Genomic DNA, 22,079 nt, shown 5'->3' on the forward strand with positions numbered 1-22,079 from the left:
AGGAAATTCATATCTAGTAGCTTCAAAAAGTATTTAAAAACTTAAGCCACATTTCAAAATGTATGGCTGTCATAGCATTAGATAACACAACATCAAACCAGGTCGCAGTTATTTGATTAGCTATTAGATTATACATATATATTTTAGATTTTAGATTATAAGGACAGGTAAAGAAATCTGTCCAGATATGATTATGAATATAATTGTTTGTAGTTTTGAGATAATGTGTATGAATAGAACTGTTTGCAGTCTTGGGTAGTTTATGCCAGGAGCTACGGTGGTTTAGGGGTGGTAAGTGCCATGATGTGTCGACCAGCTGGCATTTAGCACTGGGGTAATGACTGAGCTTTCAGATATCTGGGGTCATGCTGACATCCCTCGCGCTCAGCAGGTCAGCTCGTGTTCTGACTAAAGCTAGCATGCTTGTTATACAAGAGAACGTTTACAAAATGTTGCAGAACGCTGCTGAACTCCGGCAGCGTATCCTTGTGGGAGGGTTTGGTGGACGACAAACACAGTGAAGAAAATGAGAACTATGGCAACTGATGACCACAAAACCATGCCTGGCACTTAAGCCCACACAACAGCCACTTAGCCATTCGGCTTCGAGCACTACGCATTTTGCATGAATCAATGAAGTTTCAAATGTTCATAAATGGCTTTGTGGCATACCTTGCTAAAATCTTTTTTTGGACTGTTGTGGCACTTCTAATAATCACCATGTATTCAGATGCATTAGAAACACTGACCAATTGTGGCTTCATGTTTGTCACCACTAAGTGGCCACTAATGCCACTTAAAGTAGTGAAAGCATTATTCAATTTAAAACTATAGTCTATATTTGCTTTTTGTATATTGTTAACTGAAGTGGCTTTGTAATGGCAGGCTGCTTTGCTAGAGATGACTCTGCCGCAACGTTGCTGTGGTGTTAGGAAGGAGGCCTGTCAAATGTTCTGCCTTGTTCTCTGGGTTTCCACGTGGATCAGGTCACGCTCACAGTGGGGTTCCTGCAAATGGCTTGAGTCTTATAAAAGAGCAGGGAGAACTAGAATCAGATATGACATAACAATAAAGAGGGAGGGCAGCTGAGAATCCTGGGAACACACAGAGTCCCCATGAAATCAAAATTGACAAATCTTATTTTTTATGGAATATCACAGTACTTCTTATAAATGATTAATCATCTTTTTTTTAAATCAAAATAACTTCCCCTCCTCTTGCAGTGACATCTCTTTTTCATTTTTTCTTGTTTGAGAAGCTGTTTCACTTGGATATAAGTGATAATAGGGAGGAAAAGACTATCACAACTTCTGTTTCATGTCCACTTAACTTTTTTAGCATGTAAAGCTGTTATTTAAACGTTTTATTTTCAAATCATTTCCTCAAAAATAGTACTGGATTTTTGATTTCAATATTATTTTGTCTAAATAAATGTAAAAGTGATTTTAGGCATTACAAAATATACAGTATGAAATTAATATTTAACCATTATTAATTTATTGGACAATTCACAATCATGTAATCATGTTTAACTTTTAGCATTGAATGATTAGTACTTGTTAATAAAATCAAGTTTGCACCTTTTAAACATCATTTGGTTTCCTGGCGGACTGATTAAAAACCTGTACAGGTGAAAACAGGTGGACAATCTAAATAGAGCTTGCTAGCATTTTCCTGTTTTGTATGTAATAACCGGTCCGTGAAGTTGAAACTATACTCTAATCCTCCTTTTCTACTCTTGTAAGGATGCATTCAGGATCAGTGCAGGGCTTAGTTAAAGGCCAAGCAGATAATGAACAGGCTGTTCCAAAACAGGCTTTTTTTTATTTAGCCGTTTACTTCCAGTGCCCTTTCCAATACACTTCAACCTAAGCTTCACCACTATCCTCTACGCAGACGGTCTGTTCCCTCACAAAGCGGTTCCAAATGATGACTTTATCCCTTAGCTCCAATCGCATTGTAGACCAGTCCTGGCTTAGCAGAGATAGCGATCGAGGAAACAACTTGACTCTTGTGAAAGAACTTAAGGTTGACGTTGATACAGATTAATGTGGCTAACGTAATTGTCTTAAATTGCAGCACTATTTGTCAGCAGGACTCACAGTGAATGCCAAAGCCCTGAGCCGCTAGGCTAAACGAAGATCCGTATTCCCGACTGGGCAGAAAACCTGGTCACTATTTATAAACGGAGGTTGATCCTAAAATACTGGGCAGCGCTTGTGTCCGAGTCCTATGAGCGTGTTAGAACACGAAGTAGTGACAAGTGGAAGATTGTAGATAATGACAGTAATGAACACTAAAAGCTAATGCAGGAATATAATCTTCATTCTCTATTTTTGGCATCAAGTTTTCTGAAAGAGACACATCGAAATGGGAGGAGGAGCCGCACAGTATAAGAACTCATTCACAAGCGTGGATGCAACAATAACAGCTATGCGCTATACACACTTATGCACACCATGCAAGGCCACAGATGCAAAATTGCGAATAAAACAAAAATTCACCTTTCACACTTTCATAAATCAAGTAGTGAATGTTACTGTATAATTTGGCGAACTGTACTTTTACACAAAAATTCTTTCATTTGGAAATCTATTTGATTAAAATATTATTTGAATTTGAAAGCACTGAATAATCAGTAGAACAAATTACATTAGAGGACAGACAGGTCAAGTAATTGGACATAAAATATGTCTGTGGCTCTGTTTAAAATGTCATGCTGCTTACTGAATACTACCAACTATTTTATTGAAAATAGTATGTGATATAGTGTGCACTGTGCAGTAACAAACATTTCACATGACATCACATGACCTCACGTTGCATGCTTAATTCAGTCCAGTTATCATCTTGAAAATAAATGTGATTTATTCCGCATTTTTATGAATTTTATGTAAAAAACAACCCTTTTGGCAGTTCAAAGAAGAAAAAAAAAAACAGTGGGGAATAAAAGGAAATGTTTAGGGATGCACCGATATGAAAATTTTGCCGATACCAATAATGGATAATTCTTTATATTTGAAAGCCTATGACCAATATATTGGCCAATAAATCTAAATTTTTATATAATTTTTTAGAGCCTAATTACAAAAGCAAAAGTCTCACCATTAAAATCCACGTCCCAAGCACACAAGAATGTTCTAATTATAATTTTATGTAGCCTATATGACAGACTTGCGATGCATGTTGAACTTACCAGATTTTTTCTTTCTTGAAGTGATTTCAATCATATTTCAAGCAATTCAAAACCATCATGGCGAACAGTGCGCATCTGAAGTGTATTAATACGGCTTTAATATATCAGCCAAATTTTATCATCGGGCCGATAACAATTACATTAAAAAAGAACATATATCGGCCAATACCGATATGGTGGCCGATGTATCGTGCATCCCTAGAAATGTTGAGTGCACTGCATTGTGGGATACATTATCTCATGCAGCATGCGTGTTTAGGAAAATGTAGTGGATTTTCATACACACAAAGAGATCTGCATTGTGCACAGTGCAGAAATTAGTAGTATAGTAGTAGTCAAAACACAAGATGTAGGCTAATTTGCATAACGATAAAACTGACAATAATATACAATATAAATAAGAAAACTGCTGCAACTATATTTTAAATGGCAGTCTAAAGAGACAGACTTGCCCATGCTGTCTTATTAAAGTTGAACCAGATCGGGAAAAATAGTCCCTGAAGAGGAAAACGATTTAACATGTCGTTTTATTTTTGGTTGGTGAAGGTACACAGTGACATTCATTTAGCCTGCAATTACAGCTTTACACTTTCGCCCCTGTATAAGACACTAACTGCACTAGTTGAAACAACGTGCATGTGACTGCATCTTCACAAGTTCAGTACATTGTTAGAAACCACACTCTGAATGCATATATCAATCTACCGCATTACTTCACAATTTCACCAATGGCCGCAACGGCTATTAATTGGACTCTCAATCCAACATTAGTGAGCTATGCTGAAATACAGGTCTTTATGAAGACATCAAGTAAAACCCCAGCTGAGATGTAATACAAACCCACTAATCACAGCCATATTATACCTGCTACACAACAAGCAGGGTATAATAATGACTCACATATGTTTAAAGGGGCTGCAAAGTGTCAATAAAAACATAGCTAGGCAAATGCTTTCCTCCCTAATGGACTTGAAAGGAGTGTTAGTAAGTCTAATCCTACTTGAAATTAGCGGTGTGATGCGCTGTGTGTGGGCAGGTTTTGCTTTCCTTATGGGCACAAAATGTTAGTGTGGGGATGTCCCAAATAGTAGTGTGGGGTTTTTCATAAAAAGGTCATTTAAGGTACTAAACCTCTAAATGCCAGTTATAGTCTGTATTTTAGTGGGCAGAAATATTCTTGCGATTTCATATAACAAATGTTTTAAACACCATCACATGACCTTGTATTGCATGTTTACTTCAGCAGGAGTCCAGTTATCATACTGAACATTAACTTTACATTGCCATTATTTACTCACTCTCATGTCATTCCAAACCTGTATGATGTTTTTTCTTCCGTGGAACAAAAAAGAAGATATTTTGAAAGGGGGTGTTTTTCCATTTCATACAATGGAAGTCAATGGGGCCCAATGCTGTTTTGGACCCCATTGACTTGAAAAAATATTCTTCAAATATCTTCCTTTGTGTTCCACAGAAGAACAAACAAAAGGATGGTGCACCCTCATAATGCGATTATAATGAGATTCAGGCAATAATGTGATTAAACTATACCTCATTTAAACGCAATACTTTGATCAAATTGAGCTCATAAAATCATAGCAACCATAATTGTAGTAAACGTGGTGTATGCTGATTTTAATTGCAATAAACAGGCATGTGAACACTTTAATCACATCCATTGCAAAGTGGGAATGTGCAGTTTTGGTTTGCTGATGAAACTGAGTTCACGTTGACATTAACGTTGTGGGACATTGATATAATGCAGTAATTTTAGGCGCGTCACAGAAAAATGACCGAGGCCAGACCATTTCTTACTGTCTGTGTGTGAGTTCATCTTTGCTTTGGGGTAGCCTATGTGATAATGGCGGTATAAATAACCACACTTCTTAGAGAATAATCAGAATAATGAAAATTGCATGTAAACAGGAGTGAAAAGGTTTGTGTGTGTCATGTAAACATCTTACCTAGATAAAGCCCTTACTCTGATTATTGGAAATAATCACATTATTGGTGTACATGCAGGCAATGAAGACAGAAACGTCTTTATATGTTGATTGCTAGAAACTGAGAATTACATAAATTGCACAACCCAGATCATTAAAGTGACTGATAATGAGTATTTGTAGCACAGTTGCATTATAATACAACGGAAGTACATCAAATGCAACAAAGACAAGTTGAAGTCTGTAAAAACACATAAGACTGTTTGTGGGTGGCGTGTTGTGGTGCACATGTTGTCAGCAACAGATGGGATTTGGGCATAATCTCATTCAGATTCTGCCCGCTCTTGTTAAGTGAACAAGCTTTGCTGATAAACATTGGTGACACGAGTACAGACGGTCGTCCCCTTGGCTGAAAGCGATGGCAGGAACCAGACCGTACACTCGGATGAACAGAAGAGCGAGTGAGCGAGTGAGCCAAAGACAGCAGAGCTTGAGGAGAGATGGAAGGGAGAGGATAATCTCCAGACGGGTTTCCTCCACTGTGAAGCCGTTTGCTTTGATCAGGGCGATTAATCCGGCACATGACCCCAAAGCCAAACAACAAATTCAGTTACTGTATAACTCCCTGCAAACCAACCTGTCAACATGCATTGGATGAGATGACTTTCATGAGGATCTTACAAGAACCTATCATGTAGTTTCTCTGATAGTTCACCCAAAAAAGAAAATTATGTCAGTAATTACTCACTCTCATGTTGTTCCAACCCCGTAAGACTTTCGTTCATCTTCAGAACACAAATTTAGATATTTTTGTTGAAATCTGAGAGCTGGCTCACTCCTTCATAGGCTTCTATGTAATCGATATCTGCCATCCCAGAAAAGTTAGTAAAGACATTGTTAAAACAGTCCAAGTTTTTTATTTAGGTATGATTTGTTTTAAATGTGTTGGTTTCGTGATGATAGATTTCTCTGAAAACACTTTATGTAAGTACATACTGTACACTACCATTTAAAAGTTTAGACTACTTTAACGGTGTCTTCTGGGATGGCAGATATCGATTACATAGAAGCCTACACTGTAAAAAATGATTTGTTGACACAACTTGACTTAGTCAAGTCATCTTATTGCATTGACTCAGTCAAGTTTAACCAACGTTAGGATTTAAGTTCACTCAACTTGTATGTATTTGTTGAAATAACTTGCAGTAAATTGAGCCAACGTACTGTATCAATTAATAAGCATTTATCATTTTTAGTTAAGTCAACTGAAAAACATATTGGATGAACTTAATTTTTCATGTTTTCACAACCATTAACTAAGTCTAATTGACATAAATAGTCATTTTTCCTCAACATCATAACTTAACTATTTGAGTTTACTGGACTGCATTGCTTGCTTTAACAAGAAATTCTAGATATCTATCTGGAACCAGATTTTTAATGAAATCAACAACTGCAAAATTGAAACTCTCAGCATTTATTTTTTTTAAATAGATGCATTGCACCCAAAAGACAGACACAAAGAATTATCTTGCAAAGATAAAAAAAAAACTCCACAAGAAAAACCCTCACATACATACAGCTCACACAAACAAGTGCAAACTTCTCTATGCACAGACCCATCTTAGAGCCAAAATAGTACAAATAACTCTCCTTGTCATTATCAGATATTTTCATTGCAGGAACAAGTGTACATGAAGAATTCACAATAAGCTGTATTAAAAACTTCACAGATTAAACTGTTTAAAAACAGTGTCTTCAGTTCCCACTCGTAGAAACATGGCAAGGAAAGAGCAAGCAGAACAAGGTAACAAGAAAACAGTCTGTTTGAAAATCAAGAATACCAACATTTGTTTTCTGTCTTATCTCAGCAACTTGCTCTTCAAAGAGTGAACTCTTGCGGTGCAAGAGTCTGATCCAACACCAATAAACAGGAGCTGTATCACTTCAAAAGTGAATTTGAATTTCTTTGGGTAGTTGAGGTTTAATGCGTACACCAGGCCCATCAGGTTCAGAAAAGCATTAGGTACAGCACTCAGGTGACGCATTACCACTTCTTCCTCAATCACCAGGACAATGTCATTGTAGAACGCTGACTGAGGTTCCATCACATTTTCCACAACCAGTAGGATTCCTATCACCACACCCTTGATCACTTCCTCTTCAATGTCACTGGGCTTTATAGAATGCAAACAAAACAAGGTACTATTACTTAAAACCAATTACACAAACAATTTACAGTCCCCAGACCCCTGCAATTTTTCCTTGTTTTGCCTTAAAGAAGAACTCCGGTCAGTTTTAACATTGAGCTCATTTTTTTGTAAATTTGGAGTGCTGTCAATACAGAGAACAACGACAAAAATCGGTGTTGCCTACACCGTGTTATCCTCTTTTTAAACTTTGCACCCTGTTGACTTCAATGGGGCAAGTTTTAAACCTGCTTTTAGCCTCTTAACATCCTTGATGTGTCATTACAAGTGCACAGCCAATGTGAGTGATTCCTTCAGAGTGAACACGGGTGAATCTGACTGCAGTAGATGTGAAAGATATTAATAAAAATGATGTTATTTCAGCCAGCGCACATACCTGTATTTACATCCTGTTTTCGGTCGAAGTCCACAGTAGTCGATTGTCGAGTTCACGTGCATAGGTTTAGTACCTATGATCACGCGCGTGAACTCTACTTTGGACTTCGACCGAAAACAGGATGTAAATACAGGTATGTGCGCTGGCTGAAATAACATCATTTTTATTAATATCTTTCACATCTACTGCAGTCAGATTCACCCGTGTTCACTCTGAAGGAATCACTCACATTGGCTGTGCACTTGTAATGACACATCAAGGATTTTAAGAGGCTAAAAGCAGGTTTAAAACTTGCCCCATTTAAGTCAACAGGGTGCAAATTTTAAAAAGAGGATAACACGGTGTAGGCAACACCGATTTTTGTCGTTGTTCTCTGTACTGACAGCACTCCAAATGTACAAAAAAATGAGCTCAATGTTAAAATTGACTGGAGTTCTCCTTTAAAGGTTTCAGCTTACCTCACATATCTTCATGAATTTTGAAGGAATCTCTCGCATGTACCACGGCAGGTCAAGCAATGCTGCAGTCCTCATCGTTTGGTTTGTTGTCTGTAAATTAAAGGATGGTTAAAGTACCAGCTTTATTGGATCAATCCTTTGTTTTTCTTTATTCGTTTATCCTTTCTCCCCCTCCCTCTGTCTTGTTTTTAGAAAAAATAAAAACATTCATTTCAAATTTGCACATTTTCACTTGTACACTTTTGTTGTAAATAATTTACCAGTGATGTGGTGCAACAACAGTTGTTTGTTACCTTTTTGTTCAGCACCAAAATAAGATTTAATAGTGGGTGTAACACGCTCATGGCACTTAAATCAGGAGTGTCTAAGGGTGCTTTCACACTGGGCTCGTTTGCTGCGGTACGAGCCTGAGCGCGATTGTTCCCGGCGCTCTCCGCAGCGTTGGTCTGGTTTCACACTCAACTTGATTCTATCGAACCCTGGTGCGTTTGCGTGCATATTACGTCATGGCAAACGTTCATGGCGCATGATAGAAAACAGAACATGGGGCAATATATTGTGTTTTTTATTAATTCGGTGCTATTATGCGCAGCTGAGTGAACAACACAGGTTTACTGTGTGTGTGTGTGTGTGTGTGTGTCGCATAAGGTGACCTTCTGCTGCTTGCAAACGGACTCTTTTGAGGAGACAGTGGATTTCCAAATTTGTTGCCCTGATTCCACACGCTGTGCACGAATACACTGCAGGCTCACTCTCGCTCGTATCCAAGGTAAATCTTCAACACCATCATCCTGGACATGTGTTTTATTTAACTAAATGCATCATAATCAGCTAAAACGCATGCGCAGGTCACTTTACTTCCTGAACAAGCACGCACCCAGTTTTACAGGAAGTAAAGTGACCTGCGCATGCGTTTTAGCTGATTATGATGTATTTAGTTAAATAAAACACATGTAAGGGATGACAGTGTTGATGATTTACCTTGGATACGAACGAGAGTGAGCCTGCAGTGTATTCGCGCACAGCACGTGGAATCAGGGCAACAAATTTGGAAATCCACTGTCTCCTCAAAAGAGTCCGTTTGCAAGCAGCAGAAGGTCACCTTATGCGACACACACACACACACACACACACACACACACACAGTAAACCTGTGTTGTTCACTCAGCTGCGCATAATAGCACCGAATTATATTGACCCACATTCTGTTTTCTATCATGCGCCGTGCACGTTTGCCATGATGTAATATGCACGCAAACGCACCAGGGTTCAATAGAATCAAATTGAGTGTGAAACCAGGAACAATCGCGCTCGGGCTCGTACCGCAGCAAATGACCCCAGTGTGAAAGCACTCTAAGTCTGCTCCTGGAGGGCCAATAATGTATTGCAGAGTTTAACTCCAACTTGGTTCAACACACCTGCCTGGAAGTTTGTAGTGATCCTGAACACCTTGATTAGCTGGTTCAGGTGTGTTTAATTGGGGTTGAAGCTAAACTCTGCAGGATCTTGGCTCCCCAGGAGCAGGATTGGGCACCCCTGCCTTAAATGAATTGAGGTTGTAACAACACTTTAAAGGATAGGTTACCAAAGATGATAATTGTCATTTACTCACCAACATGCCACTCTAAACACATGCAAAAATATTCATAAATGAACAATGGCTAGGCTGTTAAGCTCTATAAAGGACAAGTCAACACTATAAAAAATGCAGTTAAAAGTAGTGGATGAGTCATGTTGCCTATTTTAAAAGTTTTAAAACTTTGTGTAATGAACTGATCAGATCATATCAGTGTTAAGGTTACTACGACATACTACAACAACAACATCAAACCTCATTAGTTCTTGTGTCATGACATTTGATCAAAAGACTTGCAAGAACCAATGAGGCTTGATATTTATGTAGTAGCTAATACAATAAAACATTATTGTAAACAATGACTGAAATGTGTATGTTTTCATCATACAAAGAGATTGTATGATGGCAGAAGACTTTGAATATGACATACAAATCGTATAGGTTACTTTTTAGACAGTTACTCTGAAGTCATTGTATGAAAAGATGTCACTATCACTAGGTTTATGATGTGAGTAAGTAAGTAAATGATCACAGAATTGTCATTTTGGGGAGAGAAAGACTGCTTTAAAATAAATTGACTCACATCCTTATCAACATTCTCCAGTACTGAAGTCATTTCTGGAATGTCCTCATACCGCTTTGACCTGAATAACTGTATCTGCTTTGAGAGATGACCATCTAGGCCTTCCAAAAAGGACTTGCTCGGGTCCTTTGACACAAGCCTGGTGAATTCTTTGCTGATCTATAAAAACATAAATGCATTTACAAATTTAACAAAGATGCCAGGGTCTCAGTGACAGTCTTACAACATTAACAAGTTAAAACATTTTAATTTCACTCAACATGAAAGAACTGGTCATATAATCTTAGGATATTAAGTTTTCCCATATCTTCTAATAGAACAGCACTTGTTTGTGTCTACAATTGTTGTGTAAACAAATTTATTATAATAGGCAAAATTATGATTTTTGTCATAATCATGTAGCCCTAAAACATCTTACTCCCCAAATACAATGAGGAAAAAAATATCAACATTTTTTATTTCTATGGCTGGGTGATGCATTGAATATTATACTGATGATGTTGCTGTCAATATAAAAGTGAGCAATGCTATACATATAGCTTTTATTATGTTAAAATGTTTTCTACAAATAATGTAATTCTGAATTTCATGATTCTTCAGAGCTTCACAGGTAACACAAATTACATATAAGTTTAATAATGTGATTATTACACTACAAAAATTTATGAACTTATATTAATAACTTACATCGCAACTTACCAATAGAAGACACGCCGTTTGCACGTGCTCAAAAACATTCATATGGTAGCCTATGTCATTTGAAAAAATAACAACAGGGCGTTTAAGAAACATAAGTCAATCAAGCATTTTTATTTGTCATGTTAAACACAAATATGGACTGGCCGCGCTGCTTCAGATATTAACTTAACGTTAACATTACTGGTTATTAGGTGTTTCTAACGATAATGAACCGATTAAGAACACGCTAAAAAAAATTATATGTACACTATTTTATCTATTTATAAACATTAACTTTTAATGACGACTTCTCTTTCTGCTCACGTCTCGACAGCAGCTCGGTGTCTCTGTCGAGCGAGCAGAAATTTGCCTGGCAGTGCGTGTGGCTTCTGATAACTAACGTTAATCGAGTTTGCCAAATGTAATCAAAATGTGCCTGGAATCAAAACACGGACGAGATGCGCTAACGAAACAAGCCTAATTTAACATGAAAGAAAGCACAAATTAGGGTATACTTACTCATTTCATTATTTGCAGTCCATAAAAGTCCACCTGTACTCGTTCAAACGCGGGCTCCTTCGTCTTTTCTTGCATCGGCAACTTCTCGTGCAAAAAAATGGCGATGGCGCGTCTGCCTCAAATTCGTTCAAATAGTACGTCATCATGACGTAGAGTTTCTGGCACATGCGCATTACACAGAAAGTTGATAGAACCTATGCTTTGTTGTTATATGAACACGTTATTTAAAGTTTTCCATTTCCCTTCAAGTTGAGGTTGTCATAACTCATCCTATTGTGTAGTGAGACACTGCAAGTTGACAAGACATGATTTTACTAGTCCACCTGACTAAAACTCAGAATCACTTTTTACAGTGTATGAAGAAGTGAGCCAGCTCTCAGATTTCAACAAAAATATCTAAATTTGTGTTGTGAAGATGAACGAAAGTCTTACGGGGTTGGAACAACATGAGGGTGAGTAATTACTGACAGAATTTTGGGGGGAACTAACCCTTTAATACCTGGCGGTGGCTTTGTCGCGCACGTCGACGGCGCAGCAGATGGTTGTGTGAGCGGCACACATGGGGGGGGGATCTATTAGAGCAATCACAAGATGTTTGCATCAGAGGAAACTTGCGAAACTGCGTGCTTTTGTTCTCAAAAACAGATTGTGCCACAGGGGCTCATTTAAGAGAGAAGAGACTTTTAAAGTGATTTCTTGAAAAGCTGTCAACTTCTTCAGACTTGAGATTACCAAAATAGGTAAAAGGTTAAAGGCCTGTTCGCACCAAGAACCGTTAACTATAAGGATAACAATATAGCGCTCACACCAGCGGACGATATCGTTCTGTTTATTATAAGCGCGTGCTGCAGTTTTGTCGTCTGCAGCTTTAAATGCTCAAGCTCTTTAAAGCAGGATGGATTCTGATTGGCTGTCAATGTTTTTATCGTTCATCAACTGTGGCGTTATTGTTATAGTTGTGGTGTGGACTCTGCTATTCTTTTATTTTTAGAACTATATCTTCATCGTTACAGTTATCGTCCTTGGTGTGAATGGGCCTTTTAAGGTTAAGAGTGTAATATCTATACTTCTATTAATGGTAAATCTCCACATTTTACAATATATTATTTCAAATATATAAAAATAAAAAACTGATATTTTAAATTTTACAATATTTCACAATATTACTGGTTTTAATGTACTTTGTTAGGTGAGCGTAAGAGATTTCTTTTAAAGGGGACATATCATGCCAAATGCACTTTTTTAGCCCTTAAATGCATTTTGTTGTATATTTGGAGTGTTTAGAAGTACAGAAAATATGAAATTATTCTCTTCAGGTGCTTCGTTGATATCTTTATATTCTGTTTTGGTCATATTTTTCAACCTGTTCCGATTTTTCTGTTATCTATGACGTTTTTTGAACTATTACGTCACAGTATTTGCAGCGGAACTGCCAAATAAGGACATTGACTTCCGGCCCACCACTTCGAGCAATCCGCCATTTTTATTTCTCGCTGCAATTTTGTAGTCCAAGCTAAAGGATGCAGAAGTTACGAGAGGGTAAGTTAAAATGTTCGGTTGTTGGATGTAGTAACCCACACGCTTCATTACACCGTTTAATGTAGATGAACTGCCGCGCTTGTTACAGGACGCATGTTTAACTGAAAGAACGAGCAGAGAGAGAGACCCGGTCGCGCGCGCGCTCACTCTCTCTCTTCAGAGCCAGGCGAAAGTGTAAACAAGACTTCACCGTCTCCAAACTAGACGCTGTCTTGCTCTCTCTCCCTCGCACATATTAATCAAAATAAATCGACACGGTGGTAAAAGGTCGGAAGACCAAAGTTTCATGTGTACATAAATACAGTACACACCATTGCGATACATCCATATGAAGACGTTGTTCTACAGGTTCGTCGTCTTCATTTTCATCTCGCTCCGGCTCCGACTCTGGCTCGAACATGTAAGGCTGGCTGGACAAGTCTTCCGTTGTTGACATTTTGTTAATAAGGTGTGAATAAAACGTTTCTGTGCCGCTAGATAATCGTATCTCTGCTATCAAACTACAAAAATGGCCGAACGGGGTGGAGTTGAACCGAGTGTGGGCGGGGTATGAAGTGTCTCAATTGTATTTAAAGAGACCGCACCAAAACGAGTTGCTCTCAGACGCACATCAGAAAAGGGGTAGAAAAGGGGCCTGTGGAGCTATAATAATGAGGAATTCAGACCCAAGCATTGCAGTTCCGCTTTTTATAGACTACAAATGTATGATTTATATGTAAAAAGGAACGATTTAAAAGCATGATATGTCTCCTTTAAATGGTAGAGTACAGTACTTGAAGTGTTTTCAGAGAAATCTATCATCACGAAACCAACACATTAAAAACAAATCATACCTAAATAAAAAACCTATAAAAAAAAAATCAGATTTGCCCTATAAAATTAGTTGATTTTTCAAATCCGTTTTGCAAATAGTATCTTAAAATCAGTAAATGTATCATGTTTAAAGAATGTTTACATAAAGAAAAAATACCAATAGTAATTTCTAAAAGGATTTCTTGCAAAGCTGTCAACTCCTTCAGACTCGAAACACTGGTGGTTTCATATCAGATTCCCTGATTTGATTGTAAAGCGCTTTGGGTGTACAGTAGTACATATGAAACCGCTATATAAATGCCTCATTCATTCATTCAACGCACTTTTCTGAACAGTTTGAATTTTCCCAAATGGGCTGTTAAAGGTTAAAAGTGTAATATCTGCACTTTTATTTATGGCACATCTCTCTGCAAACTAGGATTGGAGAACGTAATTACGAATAAAAAAATTACACACTTCACCTTTAAGCAATTTGTGATATTTTCTGTCAGAGTAAGCGTAACTTTCCCCTGTGTCTGAACGCAGACGGCGTAAAAGCTAAAGATTACACCTCGGACAGCTGACTCAGGATCTCAAGCTTACCACATCACTGAACACTCGCAAACACATGAAGACACACTCTATCGCAATACAAAACCTCTCACCACTGCAAACAAATTATTACTTTTCTGTGTTTTTTTCTTGTTTTTCAGGATAAGTATCTCAACATCCTTGAATCTACAGTAGTCAACATTTGAAGTGGATCAAAAAAGTTCATAAAAGTTGACCTAAGACAAGAACGGGTATTGTTCAAAATCCATGTATAACTTTGATGAAAGGTTTTGATCCTCTTCAAATGTTGACTACTGTAGATGTACACAACTGCTTAAAGGTTTGGGGTCAGAAAGGTTTTTTTGGAAGAAATAATAATAACAATAAATGTTTTTTGAGCAGAAAATAAGCATATTAGAATGATTTTTGAAGACTGGAGTAATGGCTGGTGAAAACTCGTTACAGGAATAAATTACAATATCTAAAAAAAGAAAGAAATTGAGTTGATTTTTTTATCCGGTTTGCAAATAGTATCTTAAAATCAGTAAATGTATCTTATTTAAAGGATGTTTGCACAAAGAAAAATAATATTTTTTGCAGTAAACACCCACACTAAAAAGATATTCAAAATTCAAACTAAAGTTTTTCAAAGCACCCGCCAACGGCTAAAAGAAATGTTCCCAGACATATATTTTTTTTCCACTTATTTATTATTCACACAACTGAAATACTTGCAGAGGCCAACAAAAATGTTAGTAAATGTCACAAAGAGGCCTTTGTAAAACAACAACCATGACATACCAAGGAGAACCTTAAGAGTGTACTTAATATTTTTTGTTTGTTTCACTGCCCGATGTGACAGTTTTTGTATTAAAAAAGTGCTATTCAAGTGGACACAAATGATTTAGTGTACCTATAAGACACTTTCCAAAGAACTCAGGCTTATCTCATTTATAACAGAGCACAGCGAGTATCTGTGACAAGGATTTTATAATAGAATCTCATTTTGAACTATGGCTCGCCCTGTAAAAGTCACTTTAATAAAGTACAGTAAGAAACGGAGGGATGGGATATGAGAGAGAGAGAGAGAGAGAGAGAGAGAGAGAGAGAGAGAGAGAGAGAGAGAGAGAGAGAGATTCTAAATAGAGGACAAAGCCAGGAGCACAGGCCTGAAAATGGAGCAGGCAATTAAGGGCTTCATGACCTCAATGTTTCCTTTCTCTCTATTTTTTTTTTTATCTCTCCTCTGCCTTTCCTTTCTCTCCTCTCCTCTCGAGTCACCTCACCTGGCGTACGATATGTGTGTGTTTTAGATTGCGGCTCTGAGAGTTTTCTAACAGTAGCATCATGTACACAGTACCTGGCGCACACGCACCTGTTGAGTGATCACATGACCTCCTGTGGCCTCTGTGCGCTCCACATACTGAATAATTCAGTTCAGAGAACAACACTGGAGGTGTTCACACACACAGACGAAACACAACACTGAATTATCATGTCCCTAATGTCTACTAGGCAGAGTGAACGAGTCTATTTCTACATATTCATACTGTGCGGGTGATAATATTGTTAATAGCGGTGCTTATTATGGTAAGCATGTTACTAATGCTCCAAGGGTTATGGATTTGAGCAAATTCAAAGTCCAAGTATAAAACTTCAGTGCATACTTGGCAACAGACATGAATGATACGTCTCATCATACTTATATGATATAGGCCTAGTAAAACAGTACTTATATAATACTACACTTAGAAGGAGGTGAGTTTTTTTGACTTTAAGCTTTAACAGAACGCTTACTAATACACAAGTGTTTTTGTTTTTTAAAGTAAAGACAAAAAGCTTCCATTGCAACCGTTTATGCACCTGGCCCCCAAAATGTACATCTTGTGAAGAAACAGGAAGGCTTACATAAGGTTTAAAAGTAGGGTTTGAGAGATCAGGAAATGATCTAGCAGTTACATGCACAAACACAGAGCAAGAAAGCTAGAAAAAGAAAGTGAAGTCAGTCTTGTGTGGTCATTCAGGGCCAAACAAGCTAGAACTGAATGATTCATGTGCATGCAGGCTAACGGAAACCGTCATGTCCCTTTATGCATTAAACAAACGTCTTTTAATGAGTTATTTTTTTTTTTGAATACAAGCCAAAAAATAGCTCCACCAAAATACCTTCAGGATGCAAACAATACAATTTCTGCAGTGCTTTCTGACTCTGCTTTTAGATAAGGAGTGAATAATAATGAAACCCTGGTCAGAACATTATTGCTCCTCTCTTGTGTAGCCACAACAAAACGTTCATGCTTGGAGAAGACCGTTTAAGATGGTGTTTGGGAACATGGTAGCTGGTTTCTAGCTGGTCCAAAACCAGTCTGACGACCTTAAACTGGCCTTTGCTGCTGGTCCAAGATGGTCTACCAACGACTGATCATATTGGACCATTTTAAGATGGATTTTCCTGCAGGGTTGTTTGTTATTGTTTATAATTTATTGTCTACTAGTTTTTTGCAGACCAAGAAAATAAGAGAAAACTACATAAGCATTTACAGCATTAGTTCTCCATTACATACACAAAAAGAAAAGTGAAGTCAGTCTTGTGTGGTCATTCAGGACCAAACAAGCTACAACTGAATGATTCATGTGTTCAAGTGTGAGATGGTCGGGTAGAGGATGTGAAATAGCCGAGGTCTCAGAGCAGAACCCGTTTCGTTTCTAAAAGCATATGGTTTTAGAAAGCTACCCCTGCAGAGCCCAACTGTTGAATTTGACACATCCGTCAAAAAACATGTGCAGAAATACCCTCCACTCTGCCGGAAACGTCAACACGGCTGTCGTTCTTCAGGAAAAGCCCTGGATAAAGTGAACTAACAGGGTTATAAGAATGCTGCAGCTTTTCCTTGCCATTTTAGCCTGATCAATAATCGATATTTCAAAATAATAACACTATGCTGTGAACACAGTAAAGATCAGGCATGCTGTGTACTGGTTTATAATGGCCAGTTGGATGACTGTGGGTGGATAAATAAAATCTGCGTGTGCCTGAGCGTGGGCGAAGAGAACCGTACCATGCCAGCAGCATTTTTTTATATGAGGGGAAATGAAGATTGGTGAGACCCTCTTAATGGTGTGCTTGAACTGGCCAGTCAGAGTTGCCATGACTCCTGTCTCTTGGGTTGCTATGACGGCAGCGTCTTCACATAGAGCTCAGATCCACCTAATCATAGGTTTAATAGATGTGTGCTCACAGTCGGAGCTCTTCTATTACAAAACACTTCTCTGACTGAACAATCATGGTCATAGTTTATTTACATTAGTGTAATCTTGTGACACCTTGTTTAGTGATACTGTAATTATATTAACATGCAATGTGTGACAATAGTGTGAAGTATCACATGATCGTTAAAAGGGGAAATCACTGATGGGAATAAAACTTGGCTGCATGTGTGGTAGAAAGGTGAAAAATCATTTTTAAATCTGTGCTAGAGAAAACAGAGGGGAAAAAAGGCTGTCGTCTTCCCTTTTACCCATAATGTACTGGTTATGTTGGATTCTAAGGTCACTCTCAGTCTGCTCCTATAGGATAGGTTTGATCAGAGTCAAATACCGCCTTGCTTTGGTAGGAAATACTTCTTAGCAAACTTTTAGTCACAATGGTGTCAACTTGTACCAGGATGCAAGAATTCAAAGAGTAAACGTTTAGCAGTAATGAGTTATTTTCAGTTTACAGTGAAGGATCCAGTGCAGTAGCTAAAGGCTTTTTAACCGGTCCTACTCAACCCGCTCCGAGCGGGATTCGAACCCAGGTCGCCGGCATAGGAGGCGGTGGGCATGCGAACAAGGACGCTAAAGACCACTAGCGTCAGTCGCTGCGATGTACCAAATGGACCATTTTCACAGACTCTGACGCGTTTTAACTGTCAACAGCATCGTAAATCCCGCACAGTTTTTATATTACAGTCAACATTTGAAGTAGATCAAAGAAGTTCATCAAAGTTGTCCTAAGACAAGAACGGGAATTGTTCAAAATCCATGTACAACTTTGATGAAAGGTTTTGATCCACTTCAAATGTTGACTACTGTGTGTATATATATATATATATATATATATATATATATATATATATATATATATATATATATTTTTTTTTTATTTTTTTTTTATGTATATTTATAATGCTATACTTAGTATTATATTACCTTTGCATCAAATTACAAAAAACTAGTTACTGCTGTGAGGGTGTTTCTAATACAGAGACAGTAAAATTGCTATATCTTTCTCTCTTCCGACTGCCGTTATCAATCTTACTTTTTGTTTTTTTACTCCTTTTGAAAGTTGTGAATATAATATTGAGTATTTCTTTTGCTATTTGAGCAAATTGGAGCACAAAAAATATGTTTAATGTAGTCTCTCATTCACCTCTATAGAAGTTTACCCAACTATGACGACTTCTGCTTCTGAGAAACCCGGAAATGTGAAAAGGGTCAATACAAATCAGGTTGAAAATCGGCGAACTTACACTTTAGGTAAACCTCTCAGACGGGCATTATGAAATTTGGACACAATCTATTCAAGGACTGTCTTCCTCCAGGGCAATAATCCGACCTGGTTAATCCGACTCTCCCCTGGTTAGCACACAGAGATTAAATTACTGCAGTCAAAGCGACCGGGGCGACCCGCCGCAGCACGTAAACACTGTACAGGTCTGCAAGGATGCACAACAAGAACTGTGCATCAGTGCAACTGTGTAGTTCAGACATGGTAGACGCACGAATTGAATATCAGCTAACTAACAACCTGAGAGTAAATCACTATTGTGTGGTGGATGAAAACATGCATGCATGGCGATGCAAGTGGCTGCAGACTGCAAAACAATCCCACTGTTTATCATCAAACACACGTGCATGACCACAACCACTGCAAAAGCAACGCATGCAGGCTAACGGAAACCGGCATGGCCCTTTATGCATCAAACAATGCATCATACATTTCTGCAGTGCTTTCTGACTCTCTGCTTTTAGATAAGGAGTGAATAATAATGAAACCCCGGTCAGAACATTATTGCTCCTCTCTTGTGTAGCCACAACAAAACGTTCATGCTTGGAGAAGACCGTTTAAGATGGTGTTTGGGAACATGGCTGGTTTCTAGCTGGTCCAAAACCAGTCTGACAACCTTAAACTGGCCTTTGCTGCTGGTCCAAGATGGTCTACCAACGACTGATCGGATGGATTTAGGATGGATCCAGCAGGGTTGTTTGTTATTGTTTATAATTTATTGTATTTTTTGCAAAACTACATTGAGCATGTATGGCATTACTTCTCCATTACATACATTTTACTATGGTAGCCATACACTGTAAAAATGTTGAGAATCATTATAAAATAACTTATTTGGGTCAATGCATTAACTTGTTGACACAATAATTTCGGGTACTTGACTGTATGAGTTTCAAATCGATTATCTTTGTCCATAATTAACTTCAAAGTGGTCAAAAAAAAAAAGAAAGTCTAATGAACTTTGGCACCACTTTGATTTCACTCTTAAAAATGGCAGTATTAAAACTTATTATTAGTGTATTGTTATGGTATTAGCCACCACTGCAATCAAAAATTAATAAGCAAAAAGTGAAAGAAATATCCTGACGCTGTTTGAAACTTGGTTTTACAGTATAGGCTAAGCATATAGTGCTGAAACCAGCATCTTAAACAAGCCTAAGATGGTTTAAGGGTTTTAGTTCAGCTTGTCAAGCGCACCCAAAACCACCGTAAAACCAGACCGAACTCACAGACCAGCATTCCCACTACAGTGTTTAGGGGAAACTGTGGTCACCATGGTGAATTTTCATAAGTGTGTTCTGTTTATAGCCGCATGTCAAAGTCAAAATAAAGTTACTCACGTCCCGAGCACCTCTTTGAATTCAAACATCTCCTTGATATCATCGACCTGCTTCTTCCACGAGCAATCCCCGCCGGCCTCTCCGTTCTCCCGAGCCATGGCGGAAAAATCGGGGAGGACCGTAGATGGAGAAGTGAGCTGGAGATCCCCGGAGATTTTCCCCGCTTTCCCACGCTGCACTTCCTGCTCTTTCTTCTCTCGCCTTCCCGGGTTGAACCGTTACCAAACAACCCCGGTGAGGATCTCCCGAGTGCGCTCGTCTCCCTCAGACAGCCTAAACGGTTTGACGTAAATAGTTCAGAGTGGCGCGTGCGTGCGTGTTTCACCTTTGCGGTGTCTTAACGGCACCGGTGCGGGTTTATTCCGCCGCGCGCGGCTGCTGAATGTCGATCCCGCGCGGACTGATGCGCTGCATCCGTTGTTATGGCAATGAGGAGAGAGAGTGAGTGAGTGAGTGAATGAGGAGGAGGAAGATGCTGTGCTCCTCACCGCGCGACCTGACAAAGAGCAAATGCATGAGAAATATGGCAAGCCGTTTTAACACTCAACTAATACGCATCTTTTTTGTTGTTGTCACGAGTTAATAATTAAAAAAAAAAAAAAAAAAAGTTTTACAGTGACTAGTACCGACTCATCAGATACCAGTACTTTAACTATTAACTAGTTACTGATATCTATTCTGGCATTACTGGTTTCTTACTAGACAATCTGAAATGTTACTTGTAGTTACTAACAAGGTTGGCTACATGGTGTCTATTCAATTCGTACAAGGAAAATAGAATATACTACTATTGTAATACAATTAACTAAAGAATAAGTATTAGACCTATTGAAAAGTTAATAGTAAACCTGCAGGTTCCAGCAAAAAATGGATTACATAGTAAGAGTCGAATAATTGATATGTGAACCACAAATCCTAAAATAATTCAATGGCCAAAAAAAACAAAAAACATTTTGCTACAATTTAACAATGACAGTTGTGATATAGTCACAAAGGAGTAAATACTATGCAATTATAAGTGACAGATTTAAACATTGTGCATTGTGGAAAGAACTATATAGTCACTGTTGAAATAAGTTCTGGTATCTAATGAATAATACAATTTTTAAATATATATAGTTTCTATTGGATCTCTCCCTGGTATTTACAAATATGTTCTATTACTATAAAAAGTAATAGTTTTATGGAATAAATGTTAAAATGGCTTGCCATATGAGAGAGGAGAGAAGAGGAGGAGGAGAGATCGTGTGCTTGTGTGGATTGTTCGCATTGCACCAAAAGCATGCTCAAGTCCAACTGAAAAAAGCATGCATCCGTTCAGATCAATTATTTTAATAAAGTCTAAGTAAATAAAACAGTGGCCACATTAATATGCATTATGGCACATGCAAGATGATGATATTAATCACTGTTAATAGTTACCGCATTTTAAAGCAACAAAGTCAACATGTTAGGCAAAATAGTTCAGGCAAAGTCAAGGTAAAACAACACTTTGGCTACATCTGCTGGCACCTATTAGCAGACTGATGATGATAATAATCCACGAACCAGCTTCAGAGTTCTACACACGCCTCGCCTGTGTTTAGCAATAAACTGTTAAGCTTTAAAAGTGCAGGAAATGCTTAAATTATTTAACACACCACGACTTAAATAATACAAATTAACACAATTGCACTGTAAAAATAATATTTACCTTGATGTCGGTGGCCTTCTCATAGCAAGTTGCCATGTGACTTTTAGATCAAGATGGTGAGAGGATGCCAGAGCT

The 22,079-nt window shown here is 38.1% G+C and overlaps 2 protein-coding genes across 5 annotated transcripts in view; both read right to left on the bottom strand.

Moving 5' to 3' along the window:
• The window catches only part of camk1da (calcium/calmodulin-dependent protein kinase 1Da), a 58,899-nt gene extending 38,148 nt beyond the window's left edge, over positions 1 to 20,751 (bottom strand). Inside the window, exon 1 of the mRNA XM_084112684.1 lies at positions 20,312 to 20,751. Within this exon, the coding sequence (XP_083968810.1) occupies positions 20,312 to 20,409 (98 nt within the window). The 5' untranslated portion in view covers positions 20,410 to 20,751. The remainder of the gene's footprint in view (positions 1 to 20,311) is intronic.
• Positions 6,602 to 11,615, bottom strand: LOC311081960 (uncharacterized protein). 4 transcript variants are annotated; one of them, XM_084112689.1, is made up of 5 exons: positions 11,540 to 11,615; positions 11,042 to 11,091; positions 10,343 to 10,501; positions 8,184 to 8,273; positions 6,602 to 7,316 (listed from the first exon to the last, which is right to left on the bottom strand). In XM_084112689.1, the coding sequence occupies exons 1-5, from the start codon at positions 11,541 to 11,543 to the stop codon at positions 7,002 to 7,004; spliced, it is 618 nt and encodes a 205-aa protein (XP_083968815.1). In that variant the 5' UTR covers positions 11,544 to 11,615; the 3' UTR covers positions 6,602 to 7,001. The 4 variants fall into 4 exon arrangements, with proteins under 4 accessions (XP_083968815.1, XP_083968814.1, XP_083968813.1 ...); XM_084112688.1 differs by having other exon boundaries at positions 11,030 to 11,091; XM_084112687.1 differs by lacking the exon at positions 11,540 to 11,615 and having other exon boundaries at positions 11,042 to 11,273.
• Positions 20,752 to 22,079: the final 1,328 nt, after the last annotated feature.

Source organism: Abramis brama, assembly GCF_963993115.1.
Source record: "Abramis brama genome assembly, chromosome: 4".
Taxonomy (NCBI): Eukaryota; Metazoa; Chordata; class Actinopteri; order Cypriniformes; family Leuciscidae; genus Abramis; species Abramis brama.

Coding starts and splice junctions, on each gene's coding strand:
- LOC311081960 (XM_084112686.1), bottom strand. CDS start 11,134: ATGTTTCTTAAACGCCCTGTTGTTATTTTTTCAAATGACATAGGCTAC. Junction 8,274..10,342: donor TGGAGAATGTTGATAAGGAT/GTGAGTCAATTT, acceptor TTTAATTTACAG/ACAACAAACCAAACGATGAG. Junction 7,317..8,183: donor AATTCATGAAGATATGTGAG/GTAAGCTGAAAC, acceptor CATTCTATAAAG/CCCAGTGACATTGAAGAGGA.